This window comes from Hyposmocoma kahamanoa, unplaced genomic scaffold (genome assembly GCF_003589595.1).
Source record: "Hyposmocoma kahamanoa isolate Upper Pololo Valley unplaced genomic scaffold, ASM358959v1 210, whole genome shotgun sequence".
In the NCBI taxonomy this organism is placed as follows: domain Eukaryota; kingdom Metazoa; phylum Arthropoda; class Insecta; order Lepidoptera; family Cosmopterigidae; genus Hyposmocoma; species Hyposmocoma kahamanoa.
Window position 1 is genome coordinate 6,758,004 of NW_020653731.1, and position 19,106 is coordinate 6,777,109.

The 19,106-nt window shown below is 34.8% G+C and overlaps 1 protein-coding gene across 1 annotated transcript in view; it reads left to right on the forward strand.

Moving 5' to 3' along the window:
• LOC113227351 overlaps positions 1 to 18,031 on the forward strand; it is a 60,393-nt gene extending 42,362 nt beyond the window's left edge. The window contains exon 3 of the mRNA XM_026460244.1: positions 16,381 to 18,031. Coding sequence (XP_026316029.1) covers positions 16,381 to 17,697 — 1,317 coding nt within the window. The 3' untranslated portion in view covers positions 17,698 to 18,031. The remainder of the gene's footprint in view (positions 1 to 16,380) is intronic.
• The last annotated feature ends 1,075 nt before the right edge of the window (positions 18,032 to 19,106 follow it).

Sequence of the window (19,106 nt, forward strand, 5' to 3'; positions counted from 1 at the left end):
ACCTAACCCTCCTGTGCCTATGGAAAGACGGGAACTACCAACGCAACTGTGAACTAATAAGTTATTAATTTTCCAGGTTTATATATATTTCTCTTAATTGACTGTTACAGCCGCATTAGGAAATCCATAATATTCTAGGAAATCGTAAAGTTTCTACATTTTTCCAAACTTAGCACCCAGTCAATATGCCACTCGAAATTTGGCATTAGACTTACAATTCAAAGCCATACTTGCCACAACCGAACGGCGAGATCGTAACACAACATCGCGACAAATTAAGCGTTTTAAAATAAGTTAATGCTTGCGATCTTCTATATTACCTTATGATGTATAATAGCACTCCATATGCAATTATACAAGCAAAAGAAGAAATATACACATGAAAAACGACTAGACAAGTCAAGAATTAAGAAGGACAAAAGAAAATAGAGGGGCTAATGCAAATTCATAATGAAGAGGAAGGTCAAGGTGATAAAAACGGACACAACGAAGAACAATGTAAAATGCTTTAGGCTATGTTTATTTAGTAGATTGTGACAGTTAGTAATGATAATTATAAAAGTAAAGTAAAAGTACACAATGTTAAAATTTTTAATAATTTTATTGAAAGGGAGAGATGTAGTGTATGCACATGACGTACCATAGACATTAGACAATGTAAGATACACTGCGGCCAGCCGCCGTTCCCGCCATTACGACACTAGACCGTAGTGTGAGCGGACGTATCGCACGTGTACGTGAAGTAAACATATGTTGTTTCATTTAGCTATCCCTGTATACTAAGTAGCGTAAACGCCACAGCGCCCTATGTATTTATATATTATTTAATATTAGCACAACGGAGAATTTTATTTTCGCATTTAAACTTTTACTACTGCCACACTATGTCCCTCTTCTGTTTATTTTCTTCTGCCTCAAAAATTTCCTGGAAGAGATCGCTCTTGGCGATAAGGCCACGTATGACCACATTAGTTTTAAGTTGTTTGTGTACGGTTTTTCTTCTTAAATGTGTGTAATAAAGTGTATATCTATCTGTCTACACCTGTATCTACACACTTGAGATTTAAATTCACATGCGATAAGAACGGACCAAAGTTCAAGCTATTGAGTGGAAGTGCATTTATCTATATCATATTAATTGAAGGAATTTAAAACAATGAAAAGTCGAAATCGGACATCTTCTTAGGAACAAGATGTTACCATAAGCCATATTAGGTTACCATGTGGCTCAATATAATAATATATTAACCATTTATAGCGTAAGCATTTTCGTAACAGTAGAGCTCCTTGTGAAAGAATACGTCCAGGAAAGTACACGTGTCGCTTACCAACAGAGGCACGACTTGTTCATCCCGTCACTTGGCAACATAAAATATAAAAATAATAAATTATAGGTATATATTGCAACAGGAATTTGAATCATCGACCTCTCAAGCAGGAGAAGCAATCGATTTCCCACTGGGCTATTACCGCTTAATAAGTTATATAATATGTATTATACGTATCAGTACGTATATTTTACAAGTGTTTATTTCTATAACGGTTATTACACTACCCGATTTCAAAGGACCCTGACTCTAACTTAGGGAGGTGTAATAAACAGGGATCGGAATTGAGGGATTTAATTGAGCTAAACTAAAGAATAATGTCGATAGTCTCTTCTACAAATTCCGGAACTTCTCGGAACGAAATTTATTGATGCTTAAGCAAATCATCAAACCATTCATACGTCTCACTGCTGGGCACGGGTCTCCTCTCAGGCGAGGATTTCTCACGTTTCCGCGTTTTCCCAGAGTTGAGAAACTTTCTCGATGAGCAAGTTTCATAACGATGTTTCCCTTCGCCGAAAATCATTGTAAATATCAAAATATACATAAATTTCGAGGAATCTTAGTGATGCGAGTGAAGCCGGTAGGTCAAACCATTACTCCACAAAGGCTTATTTAATTTTGAAATTTCAGTACATTGGCGACAAAATACTATTTTCTATTACGTATTTATTGTCTCTAAAACAATTATTTTATTTGTGTTTCTATAAGTACCTACTTACGTATTTAAATACTTTCACCATTTAAAAAGTATATTTGAGACTACCTATATATTTGGGAATGTTTAAAAAACAAACAATAAAAAAACATAAATAGAAAATATATATATACGCATTGACATTGTAATATGAATACCGGGATTTTTTGGTCACATCACAAAATGAATACGTCCATACCATTGACTTACAAATAAATGGACGACGGGTCTAATACAAAAACCACGAAAAAAATGTCCCAAGTCAACCTATTCGAAATTTAAATTGTAATGTCATCGCAGTATCGCGCTGTCAGTCGAACAAATGAAGACTAAAGCGGAGTTTGGCGCTTTGTATACGATTTTAGCGCCTTACAAGTGGACTTACGGACACTTTTTAGCGCGGACCCGACGTCCATATAATTGTAAGTCAATGGTCCATACTAAGAAAACGTTCATTCTTTAGGTAAATTAACTCCCTCAGTTCCGATCACTGGTAATATTAGTTAGGGAGTTGGGGTCCTAATTTGGCCTATATAGGTTACTAAGCGGGTAACTTACAACCATGCGCACGTCTTGTTCGTCTCATCGCCTCGTAGAAGCCTCCGGTGACCATTAGCAGCTATTTCCGCCAACGAATAAGTCTAGCTGTTCAAAGGAGAAATGTTGCAGCTTTCTGGGCACGATGCCTCAGGGCGTTCAAGGCCCTCAATGAACTTTTCTACTTACAATCCTTCAAACACTTTATTATATTATATTTAATTATGTTTATATTATTTCTCGCAATTGTCATACATACTCTATGTGTCAGTGATAAATTACTTTATACTTGCATAATATACACGTATATTGAACTGTAAGTTTAAAAAATAATTAATTATGACATTCACAATTAACACACACACACACACACACACACACACAAACACACATATAATATATATAAATTATATAAAATGTATATAAATTGATGTTGATATAAATTACAAATAAACGAAAATAATATGTATTCTATTGAAAACAAAATCAAATTCACATTGTACTTATTTTATGCTATATAGGGCTATGTTGAGTGTGTGCGTTATTGTTATTATTTCAAAATATTGTGAAGAGTTAATCCTCTTCACTCTCTCTCTATAATTTACAGTGCTATACTGGGTTCATAATGCGCTACTAAATATCGGGCTGCATGAAAGCTTAAAATATAATTGTACATTTAGTTATAAAGTAAAGATACAATTAAAGATTGCCATATGAAATTATTTCTAGTTATTTAGTTTTTTGTACCTACTCAAAAGTTTCAAATTAACTGACGACTCCAATCGCCTTAGATGCGTTTTTGGTAAAAGAGGTGACATTACGAAATTTGACAGAATGTGAGCAGTGGTGGTCTAGTTGCAAGAACGTTTGCCTAGTATGCAGTAGGGTGCGAGTTCGAGTATATATTAAATAAATCTTGAATCGTGTGTTTAATTTACTAAATTATTATTTACTATAACTAAAACAAATATTTGGGCAGTAGCCGTAGAGTTCCTTGTGAAAGAGTTCGTCCAGGGAAGTACTGCTACCTTACCTATTTCTGCCGCCAAGCAGTAATATGAGCATACTGCCTTCCGTCTTTGAAGGGTAAAGGTGCTGGTGAAATTACAGGCATATGAGACTTATCAACCTATGTCTCAGAGTGACGGGCGCAATGGCAGTGCCCCTAAGGTCTTTGTGTTTTAGAGCTCTGAGTGGCACTGCTATGGACAGGCGTGTCGCTTACCATCAGGCTCATTACTTGTTCGTCCCATCACTAATATAAAAAAATATATAATAATAAAAATGGATGTAAATTAATTTGCTATTCCGTGAATTCAATTGGTTTGGCAAATTAATTTATTTCCATTTTTATGAAATTCCTACAAAGTATTTTAAGTATTCAGGTATGAATGTATTAACTAGATATTTAAATTCAATTATTATTGTTCGAAGTGTGAAAAGTTCGCGACCTGTATTGAGCTAGCGTGAAGGTCACAAAAACACCGCGCCGTATACAATATATAATATATCTATCAATATATAATATATTATTTATCAAATATATAATACATTAAAAAACTTGATATATTGCATTGTTCATCATTTAAAATTTAGATGACTAGATTTGCATGCAAATTTTGTTAAAATATGATCATTGTCACGTTTTGTAACTCATATTTTAAGCAAATTTCATTAATTCCTTAACCTCTCCTTACTCTAGTCCTTTGATCCGTTTCTTAAATAAATATTATATATTTTGCAATTATTAAGTGACGGGTTCAAGTTGTGCACCTGGTGGTAAGCAACACGTTTATCCATAACAATTGCAGTGTCACTTAGAGCTTTAAATCGCAAAGATCTGAGGGGTACTACAACAGCGTCCGACTCCTTGAGACATAAAGATGATAAATCAAAAGTACCTGTGGTTTCACCAGCACCCTTACCCATCAAAATAGGAATACCGTAATGGTAAATTGCTGCTTGGAGGCAGAAATATATGACAGTGCTTCTCTGGACGAATTCTTTCAAAAGCAGCAAAGGTTCTCAAACTTTTTTGTCACACATGCCAATTGTTCCTGTTTTGTGTAGAAGATAGGGATCGTTCTAATATGGATATTTTTACAGATTTATTTTATAAATGTGTTTTTGACAGTTGACACAATGTTGTTTTATTTATTTTATTTTTATTTTAGAGCTAAGGTACATCAACAGTAGTACATATACTCTTAGATGACAGTGTAACTTTACATTTTGTATGTCATATGTTACTCACTTGATAAGTTTTACTGTCGAGTGAGAAATTTTATTAAAAAAATATCTGTTCAGTTTTATATATTTATCTATTATAAGTACTACAGTACTTCAAAGGAATTAATCCTTATAATTGACCCTTTCGAACGTTATCATAAAAATATAGGACTTTTTTCACATTTGGTTGTGACATGTTTATTCATAGTATTAACCTCCTAAAGTCCTGTGTACAACAAAATGTACATAATGTGTGAAGTCACTCAGATCTAGACATATTACTGTGATCACCCAAACGCCCAGTGCACACATTATAATGAAAATATCACATTTAAATTTACTGCTTTGTATTCTATCTGACAATAGGGTATCTAGTAAAATACGTTTTTTATACAAATCTGACTTGCTTGAGACTGAAGGATGTAATTATATTTTGTACATTTTAATGTAGATTGGCTGCTTAACGCTTCTCCCATTATAATTCGCTGGTTTGTTGTTTAACGAGGTTAATTTATGTGATTATTATAAGAAAGTATTATGTAATAACATAGGCCCTATGCGTGTATTGTGAATTATTCCATTTACCATCCACTCGAGAGTGGACTTCATTATAAGTAACAGTGAACCCTAATGCACGTTTCATCCACCCTCTTTTCTTCACTGACATGAACTCCTTGTGGGTAGGATTGTACTCCAGGGGAGTCGATATATATACAACTTTGAGAGTCATCAGTCTAGAGCTTTAAAAATAACAAACTACTAGGATATTCTAATGGAGTTGACGCTCGCTCAAACAGTAACTCGGAAGTTGTTTCAACTGTTACAAATTGTTTCCTTTCTGATCAGAATCATTCATTATGAAACTTGTAATGCTTCCATATAAAGGTCGAGTTTTAGTTGCGGAGGCTGAAATGGTAGAGCTAGTAATGCATAGAATAGAATACAAATGTGTTATTTTATTTAAATAATTTTCATTTAAATACAATATTAACACAATATTACCAAAAAAATATACGGTTAAGTTGTAACAGAATCACCATCAATGCATTATTTATTACATAAGTTGCAAAATCAAAATCGTATAATGTTTTGCAAGAAATTGTTGTTTGTAGTGTTGACCTTTGTTGAAAGACGTTTAAAAAAAGATAGTACAGTGTCAAGATCACGTCGATCTAAACACTTAAGATTTAAATTCGACTCTATGACGCTTGCAATAAGAACGGTCCAACGTATAAAACTTGATTAGCAATTGACTTTACAAAAACCCAACACTGGGAGATTATTTAATTGTAATTTAAAGTTTGTTATAATATCATGGTCCCATAGTCTACGACTATGGGACACGAGGGAAAAGCACTTTAAATATTGCTTTACCTCGTTTGGGTATCCAACCGACCAAATGTAAAATAATAATAACCCATACACTCAATATAGCCCCGCACTAGGGAAACCCTGTGTCGCAGGTGCCATGGACACCCACATAGACAACCACAAATTACACCCAAACTCACGACAGAAATAAATATGGGCCATACAAATATATCTCCCGGCCCGGGAATCGAACTTGGGACCTGTGCGCGGCATGGTAACCGTTCGGCCACAGAGGCAGTAAAAAAATCAATATGAGGACTAGTTAATTTTAAGTAACATAAGTATCATGATGTGTCATGCCGTGGTAGCGTGGTTTGACCTACCATCTCTGAATCAGAAGGTTGTGGATTCGAAGCCGTGTGTGCGCTTTTGATATTACCATGAGCTTTTCGGTAAAGGAACGCAACGTGAAGAAACCTGCAAACATCTGCAAGCAATTTAAATAAGTGTGTGAAGTTCCTTCTCATTGTGCGAGGAGGCCTGTGACCAGCAGTAAGGCTATAACCTGTATAGGCTAAAGATTATTATGTAAGTATCATGAATTATATCATCAACCAGAGCACGATTTAACAGGATAATAAATAATTTATTTCGTAAGATTCACAGCACACTACACACACTATCTATATAACTACAATACATAATGTTTTATGACTACAACACAAACATAAATCAAATGGAAACTACAATATTCACTATAGCACAATTTAATAAATAATACGAATAAATGTCTATAATAAATAATTAATAACGAATCATTAATATTAAGCTTAACAGAGTGTGAATTGTGCTGTTACGGATTCCTTAATCCACTCTTTTTGTGTGTGTGTGTGTGTCTTCTTTTTATTTAACAGCTAGGAATTGTCGGTGAAGTAATCGCCAATCATTTCTGTTTAGCGCTCTAATATTGATTTTCTGATACGACACGGTATGAACTTTTTTTTTTATATAATGTGCCAAATAACCACATCAATTGCATGGTTTCAAATTAGGGCTTTCACGGACGGAATTCACTCTGGGGCACTTCCTTGAACACCCAAATTGTAACCAATTAAGAAAGTTAATTTCTCAATCTTTGCTTCTAATAGATGTTTTTTTCATTATTAAAACCCGAAATTAATACGAGGCTAATTTTCAATGGATCCGGTAAAATAAATAACAATACTGATGTTGACTCACCATATAGAGTTTTGACATCGTTTATGTCTTTTTTTATTATTTTGTTCTTGTTTTTTTTTAAAAACAGTAGCAGGTATTTAAATTTAATTATATAATAGTTATTATTTGTTATGTAAGGCTGCAAGTTGTTGTTTGAGGCTAAGATTTCAAAAGAGGTTTAAAAATAGAATCCAGATCGTAGCGAGGGTTTCAAGACACGAGACGCAACACAACTTTGCTGCCGAGCGAAACACACATCTTTTCACCTGACTATTAGCGAGGAAAATGGTAGATGAAAGAACAACAGTTGAATTATAACAAATCAGTTTTAATAAACAAAATTAGTTAACGTTGTCAATTTAATGTTAACAATGGTAAGAATAAAATATACCAACGGATTTATATCACATAAATAAAGGAGACATAAAATGTATACGCGCAGTTTAGAAGGAATGTTGGCGGGACGGATTGAAGCCCTTCGCAGGTCGGAGGTGGCGCGCGGGTGTACTTTGCCCAGTGCTTTCCTAGTTCATACGCAGGAGGCTGGCAAAGTGAACATATTTTGAGCACAGTTGCCTGCATTAATATAAACATAGCCATATGCTTCTTCTTTGCGCAGGTTGCTGGAGACCTCGGTATTACGAAAAAAAAAATTTTTAAAACATCACGTTTATTTCATTGGAACACTGGGATGAGAGTGATGAAGTGTTGCCACATGGTAAACTAAAATTTACACTAAAATTAAATGGCATAATGTTGTAATATTAACTTTCAGCGAAATCACAATAATATTTTCACATTCTATTATCCAACATTTATTTTTTATATTGGAATAGCGAATTTGAATTTCGATATGTGTTATATTAATATTCGTGACTGTACATAATTATATTTTTTGTATAAAACAAAAATTAAAAAAGTTAGAATATTTTCTTTACATTTGAATAGGGCCACTACAGACGTACCCCCTTCCAAAAAAATATCAATATCGGTTCATACATGACGTTATCGCGTAACATACACAAAAAGCTTCAATCGAATTTAGAAGTTCCTCCTTTGTTTGAAGTCGGTTAAAAGTATCGTTACTCTACCGTTTTTTATTACATACAATAGTCTTGAATTTTACAATAGGAAGATAATGCGTATTAGGACAATTAAAAGGATATTAAAAACAAATACATCACTATTATGCTCTATTGTAGAGTGTAATAAATTGAGTAGTCCTGATTGGATGCAATAGTAATGTAATTATATGTCTAAACTTATTATCTATAAGCTCTTGCTTTGAAAATACAGAGCTATCGAGTTTTTAGGTTATTCGCGATTGCTACAAATTGGAAATGAAGGTATTATTATTATATTATATTATTTATTTACACCTGGTAGTCTGCCGACCTTCAGTAAACTACTTATCCTTGCCGAAGGCGAAGTAGTCTGCTGAAGGCACTCAGTGGCTTCGACTGTAAACTACTATCCTCAGATGACCCACTATTTACAGCGGGCAGCTTGCTGCCCTCGGCGGGCATGTGAAGGTCACCTGACGACTTCGTGTAAATGCGCCATTATATTTAGTAGCAGTATAGCTCCTTGTGAAAGAGTTCGTTCAGGGAATTACTGCCGCCTTACCTATTTCTTAGGTTTTGGAGGATAAGGGTGCTGGTGAAATTACAGGCACATGAGACTTGTCAACTTATGTCTCAGGGTGACAGGCAGAGTGGTTGTGTCTGTCAGAACTTTGCGATTTCAAGCTCTGAGTAGTTCTAAAACTGCTACGGACATGAGGTTCATTTAACATAAAGCACACGACTTGCTTGTTCCGTTACTAGATATCATAAAAAAGAAATATGGGATATAAAATCGCGTTTATTTGATTCAAATAAAGTCGGCGGAACAAGCCAGCCTTGGTTATGGAATCTGTGAACTAATAATAACGCACACACTCAACTTCAACATAGACCCACACTAGGGAAATCTTGTGTCGCGGGTGCCATAGACACACACGTAGACAACCACAAATTACAATCAAACTCGCTAGACAAATAAATGTAGGCGATACAAATATTTCTCACGGCCCGGGAATCGAACCTAACCTTTCGGCCACTGAGGCACTGAGAAATATATGCGGTTTTTTATTAAAAAAGCAGTTTCATTTACAACGGCAGAGATATATTATAAGTACTGTTGTATAATAGCACTTCACCATCAATAAACAGAGGCGTTCGTGTCCCCAATCAATTTAAATCTGATTTTCGTTCATATTCAAAGCACGGGATGGTTAGTATGAAGCTTGAAACAAATGACTATCGATACAGTTTGGTATATTGAAATTAATGTTATTAATACATGTCATTACACTATACTATCACCCTCCAATGTATGGACAGCAGGCAAGTAAATGTGCCTTGGTTAGTGGGAGGGCAAGTATAAAGTGGGGTACGTCAGTGATCGAGGCACTACAACCAGTCTTCGGCTTTTGACGGAGACACACAGCAACATGAAGCTCCTGGTGAGTCAAGTTTAGTGTTAAGTTTTCGTGATTATTTAGTGCAAGTGACAGTGTTTAAAAAATAGTGTCAAGAAACAGTGCAGTGAAGAGGATTTTTTTGAAGTGACGTGTTTTTGAAAAAAAAAAAAGAATTCACTAATTAACTTCTTTTTATTTTTCAATGTTGGAAAATGTGATAAGAAATGTAAATTTTTGTTGTGAAAGAAATCCTCTTCCTGTGCTTAAATTCAATTCAATAATTTTGGAAATTTACTTACTAAATTTAAAATTATTTTCGTGATCATAATAGTATGAGTCCCCGTGTTGAGGTAAATCGTCCCAAAAGCAATGAAATTAAAAGTATAGTTTCTAAACTTTTAACTGTAGGTGATTGATGCTCCTGCTTCAATTATCTTTGTTAATATTTTAAGGCATGCTAATGTTAACAGTTGCTATTCCGTCTAAAATTAAAAGAAAAATAGGTTTTCACGACTATTTTAAAATATTTACGTCCTGTTTTAAATTCAATTTTAAAACTTAAAGTTAATTGAAAACAAAATTGAACTTTATTGTCGCTTACGCCTTATCTACAAAACATCGACGGCATAGAAGCTGAAACTCAGCCCTTCAAAAATATGTAGGTACAATGTAAAACGTCATTCTTAACAGAATTAAAAGGAATTCGACTGTTTAGTTTATTTATAACATAATAACTCGATGCCATAAATTAAAATAGATCAAAATAGGTTCGCGACGAACAGTTATCTAAATATGACAATTACTATCAACTTCAGTTATTTAATACTTAGCTTATACTTAGGCGCTCTGTTACTTTTGCATTTTTTTGTAACGTTAATTCAATAAATGCCTTGACTAAAAAAATAGTAATATACTTATAGTACCTATTGTAATTACAGTGAGTTCAAAGGTTCCTGAAAACAACTGAATTTTCATCACTATCATCATCAACTCTTTATATATCCCACTGCTGAGCATCTCAAGGGTTTAGGTCATAGTCATTTTTCGATTATTATGAGAAGTCTTCGACATGCAGGTTTCTTCACGTTTTCCGTTAACGTGAGATGCTACTAAACATTTGCAAATGTCCGTACCTAATTTACAAATTAACGTAATATATACATGCCTGTACGGGGATTCAAATCGTCGACCTCTTAATTGAAAATCAAATACCGCCACCGCAAATCTCATTAACTGAATAAATTTTCACTAAACATTAGATGTCAAAAAATATGACGACAAAAAAATGTTTTATAAATATTATAAAGGATTTTTTGTTATATATATTGATTTAATAAATATTATAAACGGCATTACAATAATATATATCATCAACAACTTTGTCCCACTTGAGAGATCAGTGGCCTTAACATGAACCCTTATTACAGTTCAATATAGGTTCGCAACGACACAAAAGCGGGATGGTGATATACACTCCATGTAGCGCTGTCTCACAACGATTCATTTTAGATCCTAAGCTGAATCGTAATAAGAGTTCATGGTAAGGCCACAGGTTTCTTTAGTCCATAGTCCAGCAATTTGGTTGAAGACTCACACAATTCGCATGCAGGTTTCATGATGATGTTTTCCTCCACTAAAAAGTAGTACATGTCGACTTTTCATAAATAACTCGGTAGCGCAGGGCTCTAGCTGGGAACCGAATCCAAGCTCTCCGACGTAGCAGGCGTTATTATACTCTCAACGCTTATAACACTCTTTTATTTTTTTAAATGTACCGCATAGTACAAAACTACTACGCGACGATACGCGAAAATAGCTCAAAACATAAGCCTTTATTACATACATATATTATATGAATAACATATAATTTATTCACAAACAGCTTTGGTTTACTTAATCACGATACTTCTACAGTTTCCGTGCTTAAACTGGTTATGACAATTTTCACTTTCTCGTAAAGCAACTCGTAACTTTATACACAGACACAACGTCAGATGCAGTTACGAGAAAGTATGAAAATTGTCGGAAAACGTTAAGTGCATAGATTGACTATTAACTACATATCGTTAACATGGTATATAGTAATTTTGTTCTAAGTCTAGAATACCTGCCTCCATTTGACAAATTGTACAGTTACTACAGATTTTTCTAAATAATACCCCTTCTTTGTTCTGCATAGTCCAGTAATAAACTAAAATAATAATTTTGATTAAATAAATATTAGACAACATCACATACAGGAAATGAAACTATTTTTCCGGATTTAAATCGCGTATATTTGTTTTTTCAAACAAAACGACGAAGACTGTATCACCTCAGTCAACCGTGACCATGGTACCTGTAAAGGACGCGAAACGTCGGTTTGTTTGAAAAAACATATTATACGCGATTTAAATCCGGAAAAATAGTTTCATTTCCTATGTGTAACAATCGCGAAAACCTAAGAACTCGAAACATCACATACGTTTAGCTGATCCCAAAGTAAGTAACTAAAGCTCTTGTGTTATGGAAATCGGAAACCACGACGGTACCACAAATACCCAGACCCGAGACAATATAGAAAAGTTAGTTTTTATATATTGACCCGTCCGGGGATCGGATGGCGATATCATGAAAACCAGTATGCAACCTTGACCACGAAGAGAAAAACGAATAAACTAAGATGTGTTATTAAAGCTGTATAAAAGTATACTAAAGATACAATGTAAATTAATCTACAGGCCTCCAAATTGTCCTCTAAAATTCAAATTAATTACCACTTTGGATCCTTCGTATAATAAAGCCACATGTTTACCTATGACATGATAATCGTAAAATTAATACGAAGTAAATGGAACAAAATATGTGTGAAATTTTATAACTCTCATATAAAGTATAAAAAAGTTACTGACTAATTTAATTCGTGCAATCTTTAAACCTCTCTTCCAAAAAGTTGCAATTTTGCTGTTGGCTTTATTACCCCAAGAACGTGCGTTTTATTATTTATCTAAAAGCTGTACCAAAAAAAATGTACCAATTATACGACCAATAAACAAGAAAACACGCTGTACGCAATTAAAATGCATAATAATTAATTCTATGTCAAATAATTCCAACATACAGGCCGTTTAAATATTGATCGACAGAATCATTTAGAGCACAGATGCGTAACTAGTTACGCAACAACATTATACTCGCGTTTACGTGCTGTAGTCATTATTACACTCGATGTAACGGCTAATGGGGCTAGGAAGCTGATGGAAAGGAACGCGAAACATTACGTTCGATTAACCTAGATACGATTAATTGATAATAATAAATAAGTAAATTGTTTTATTTTAACGCTCATAATTAATGTATGTATTTAGTAATTTTAATATTTTCGCGGTTGTTACACATAGAAAATGTACAATACTTTCGATCCGCAAAGAATAGTTTCATTTTCGATGAGATATTAAGTTTAATAAGGCGGTTCTCACGCAGGGTACCTGTTGCTATTTTAGAATTATATAGAATCGCTTGCAACGGTCGTGTGTGATGCTGTGAGCGACATCATAAAAACCAATGCTATAATAAAGTCGTATACAGACGGTGTTTCTTGAAAAACAAATGCATAATGTCTCTTTCAATTTCGACATCTAATTTTTAAAACAATTCTCAGTTTCGCGATTGCGTAACATCAAAAAACTACACGAATTTAAAATTGCGTCACTTTAATGAAAAGACAATTGCATTTACATTGTGTGGATAGCTCTTATGCCGCGCAACAGGGCATAAAGTGATTAGCCCAGTTTCTTAGTAGCAATTAGACATACGTCATAGTACGTACGAATGACCGTATTAATTACGCCACTTCGTTTTTTAAGTGAAAGTTACCATACAAGTGGCGTAACTCTCTTTTGGGATCATGTGGGGTGGAAATTTTGAGCTCGCTGTATATTTCATTGTAACATAAATAGATAGATAACAGGCACTATAATACGAACGTAATGACCAAATTATGTGTAATTGCAGTGTTGTATATTATGTCCCAAGGCCGAACACGGGTATTTTCTTAGGACAATGATCTTTCGTTCACCGGGTCACTCGTATGAGCGATGGAATAGTCCCTACATTAAAAAAAAATTTTAGTGACCAAGTGAAATTACTTCGTGTCTCAAAATTAATATCTTCATTTAAGAAAATTATATACCGTCGCGCTATAATTAATTTTAAGATGCATAGTTATCGCATCTATTTAAAATTATGTTTCTCCAATTTTGTATTTTGATTCATTTTGATCAAAGAAACTGCTTTCGAAATCGCTTTAATTTGTTTGGATATTTTATTGTTGACCTTTAGTAATTTACAATGGGATTTGCAAACGAACAGATGTTTTTATCGTTTATAATCGAATTCGGCAGAATTATTAGTGTCATCATCATCATCATCATATTCAGCCTACATCAACCACTACTGGGTATAGGCCTCTGCATTATTGTGCCAATCGCCACGATCCAGTACCATCCGCGTACAGGGCGATCAAACAAATCTAACGATATCGTTAGATTATTGTCGGCTTCTTTAAATTTTATGGTATTTTGCTTAAGGTGAGGTGACTTTGTATGCAAGTATATTTCTCTATTAACAAATTCCGCATTCTGGCTATGTAACCAGGGAAAGTACTTGATTGATTGACTAGACAGTTTGTTCTAGCAAATAATTTTATCTGTTTCATTTGTTAACGGATCAGTAATACTATTTAGTCTAATTGAAGTCTTGTAAACCGTAAATTTTTAACAACGAATAGGAAACATAATAAAATGTTTAAAAAATTTATGGAGCTCGCGTTGTTTTTTTTCTTCGTCTTTACAAGAAGTGAAATAGTTCATTGAAGTTCAGCAACATAATGATGATAATGAATTGGGTATTGATAAAATGTCGAAACCAAATAATTTTGCATTGCGGGAATTTAAAACACAGCGGGAATTTAAAAAGAGACTATAAAAGTGTAGCAACAATTACAAAATACTCTTATTGAAATTACATTACAGGTGGATAGATATATAAGCTCATAAATGCCTTTCCAATGCGAGCTTTGAACAAAATTTAATTTCGTTTTGTACACATATAACTCAGAATGTCTTTTACACTCTCGAATCGAACTGACAATTTCGTTTTTAATAAAAAAACTTACAACAAATAATTCGACTAAGATAATTTATTAAAAAAACAACAACACAGTAGTAAGAAAATAAAAAACGAAAATAATGTTTAAATGATACATACACAAATAACATATGAACAAGAAATTATTAACTACAACAACAAATAATCAAGTGATAAACCTTAATGTGTGCGTGAAAATCAAAAGACTGTTTTTGAAGATACACTGGAAAACAATATATTTTCAAGCAATTTTGTTTTGAAGTTTAAAAAGAGAAATTGTTATTCAATTGATAACCTTTTTGAAGCCGGAAATAAAATGAAATTTGTATTTTGCGCAATGTATAACAAAATCGTGAACGATTACGAAGACCATTTATGTTTCGGAATAGGCAGATCAAAGATAACACCCAACAGTGACAGTTACAGTTACATCACTGTTAAATTGTGCTTATAGATTGTCATAACTGCTTTTAAGGAAATAACAGTGCAGGCTGTTGCATTAGAAATCGCCAAACTGTTTGAGAATTTTGTATCACTAGTCTCATAGATAGCAGCTTTAGCAACGATATTTTTACAATCTCATCATATCTTTATCGGTTAATAAACGTATTATTATAAGACCAATAGTGTTTTAATTATACATCGTATTGTGCTCTTAGGTGATACTTGATGATACGTCATTGTACGTTAAAGGTTTTGGAGAAATAATGCATTTTTTAAGACTAATAAAAAAACTCATTAACGATTAACAGATGCGAAAATAAGCCTTCAATAGACATAATAAAGTATTCAATAGATCAATTACTATTAGTCACGGAAACCAAATAAAAACTACAAATCCAAACACAATGCATCTTAAATGTAGCTTATTAGCTTAGACAATGTGCTGGTACCCACGGGTACAATAATTTCAACAATTATCTATAACGGATCTTGGAAAGTTTATGCTGTAAGCTTCTAGTGTCAAGAGGCGACTATAATTTGCTTTCTGAGAACGAAGGCATTATGTAAACGCTGTAAATGGCAACAAGACATGACGTATAAGATTTTAAATAATAAGTTTAAGTTGTATCCGTATTGCCTCAATCCATATTTCTGATATTCAAATATGTAGTGCAAAAATTAAGTTTCCTTTAAATCCCAGCACTAATGATTGCGTTGTGCTTTTTAAGAGTAGATGTGTGTTTCGTGCTTTGACTGACTGATGACTTCCTTACAGCATTTTGCATTCAAAACTAATGCCTTTCCCCCGTCTAGGATTTAGAATAATTTTAGAATGACACATGCATACGTCCCAGTATCGATACGGGGTAGTAGGCCTATATTTAAAAGGTTGTTTTTTAATAAATTTATGTGTATGTGAGTTGCTAGTCAGGTATTCAAAGTTAATGCGCTCAACAGAGATGGTTGACGATTATTCTATTCCACCATGAAGAGCCCAGTTCGTACATAATAAGAAGAATGAGTAGCTAAACATATTTTTCTTTTATTTCCAGGTTGTTATAGTAGCCTCATTGGCCGTGGTGGCCTTTGCCAGCGAGGAGAAAGGCGCACCAAAGAAAGCGGCTGCCGAAGACAAGAAGCAAGAGAAGCGAGGCATTTACGAAACAGGCCATTACGGTGGTGGCTTCGGCGGCGGCGATGAGGGGCACAGTTTCGGGGGTCATGAGGAAATTAGTTTCGGTGGTGGTGGAGGAGACTTTGGTGGTCACGAGGGCCTGAGTGGCGGACATGGCGGCGGTGACATTGGTGGCGGATTCGGAGGCGGACATGGCGGCGGTGACATTGGAGGCGGATACGGTGGCGGATATGGAGGCGGATATGGAGGAGGACATGGAGGCGGATTCGGAGGCGGATCTGGAGGCGGATATGGAGGAGGACATGGAGGCGGATTCGGAGGCGGATCTGGAGGCGGATACGGAGGCGGATATGGTGGCGGATACGGCGGTGGCGAATGGAAGCCTATCGAGTCCCACGGTCATGTTAAACATGTTGAGATCGTCAAAAAGGTTCCCGTTCCTTACACTGTCGAGAAACATGTTCCTTACACCGTTGAAAAGAAAGTGCCTTACGAAGTCAAAGTGCCCGTACCTCAGCCCTACACTGTCGAAAAGAAAGTGCCAGTAACCGTCAAGGAATACGTTAAGTACCCCGTGTACGTCCCTGAGCCTTACACCGTAGAAAAGAAGGTGCCTTATGAAGTGAAAGTCCCAGTCGATAAGCCTTACGAAGTCAAGGTCAAAGTGCCCACTCCTTATACCGTTGAGAAGAAAATCCCTTATGAAGTTAAAGTTCCCTATCCCCAGCCCTATACTGTTGAAAAGAAAGTGCCAGTCCCAGTTAAGTACGAAGTCAAAGTGCCCCAGCCTTACGAAGTCATCAAGAAGGTGCCTTATGAAGTGAAAGTACCAGTCGACAAGCCCTACAACGTATACGTGCCTAAACCTTACCCTGTACCGGTTGAGAAGCCTTACCCAGTCACGGTCCACAAACCCGTACCGTACGAAGTTAAAGTACCAGTCGACAAACCCTACAAGGTCGAGGTTGAGAAGCCCTACCCTGTCCACATTAAGGTGCCGGTACCAAAACCGTATGATGTATACAAGAAGGTTCCTTACACAGTTGAGAGGAAAGTTCCTTTTGAAGTCAAGGTGCCCATCGATAAGCCTTACCCTGTATACAAAGAGGTGCCAGTCCCTCTCGTAAAGGAGGTTCCGTATCCCGTTAAGGTGCATGTGCCTTATATTATCAAGAAAGAGCATGAGCAACATCACGGTTGGCACTGAAGTGTCTAGTTCGTTAGGTCTCACATCGTACCTTATAGGTTTAAGTTGAAAATGTGATCAATTAGTATTTTAGTGTATATATTTCTGCAAAATTTGTTGTCTCGGTGCTGTTAAAGGTACTCACATCGGTGAGTGATTAGGGCTGGCACGTCCAATTAAGGTTTTATCTCCGCATAGCATTGCCCACAATGCGCGGTCAGTCCAGTTGTATATAATAATTATCTGTTATTATTTTTTTAGCTTTATATGCTTTGTTTGTAACTATGTAACTTGTCAAAGTAAACGAATACTTTGAGTTGAGGCTGATTTTAAATAAAACTGTGTGAAATGTTTGTTTATTTGTTTTTTATGTATCATCCACATTTTTATCCTAATAAATAATATATTATTGAAGAGAAAGTACTGTGTTAAGTTTTACGTCTTGTGAATGTTAAATACAATAACGATGAAACGAAAAACGAAACCAAAATATAGTAATAAAGATACGAGACAAACTTTCACGTAATAATAATCATTAGACCATAACAAAAATGCATATATGCTAGACAGTGATCAACGAGAGGATGTATTAGATTCGTAACGTTGCCATGACAAATTTGGTTAACTCGCAAAAATAAAAGAAAGTAACATATGAGTTACAAAAAGCGAAAGCGAATAACATTTTGGACAATTTGACTATAGTCAATTAGTCGAAGACAAAAGCAATGAGGTTACTATTGTACTCGTAGGAAGTAATGGACAAAATAACACTGTAAACGGAAGCTACATAACGGATATTACAACAGATGTTCCTATTAGAGACGTAAGTATGGGAATAAGAAGAATGTCATCACGAATATCATTAAACAAGATTTAAATATTTAAAAGCATTGCATTGTAAATCTATTAACGTCAGGTCTCAACAGAGAAACTTAAAAGGTTTTTTTTTTAATAAATGCTCATATTAGGCTTTGTTTTAAACAAGAGCAAACGTAATTTCAATGATAATAATTAACAATTTGTAATGTTAAAGTAGACGTAGCTATACACTAACTATCAAAAAATCTACATAGAAAAGATGTTCCATGACACCAGATAGTCTGTATTAAACAGATACAGCGCGACAAAACTTAGAGTCAATATGGGAGCCTGTGACCCAAAGGGAGGCAAGAACTCGTGATAAGTAAGTATGCAAATATCCCCAACTTTTAAGGATAAGACAACATTTTGGATGAAATTGTAGCTTTGTATTTTACATTCACATAGCGACTTTAATGAAGTAACTTGATATTGTGTACTATGGTAAGATTTAGAGGCTCGTTGTTAGTTACTTTGTGTATAATGTTCTAGAAGGTGTAAGAACATTTAACATTTAAACACACAGGTCATTACAGGGCAAGCATTAAAAGGGAATGTACTCAATCAGTTAG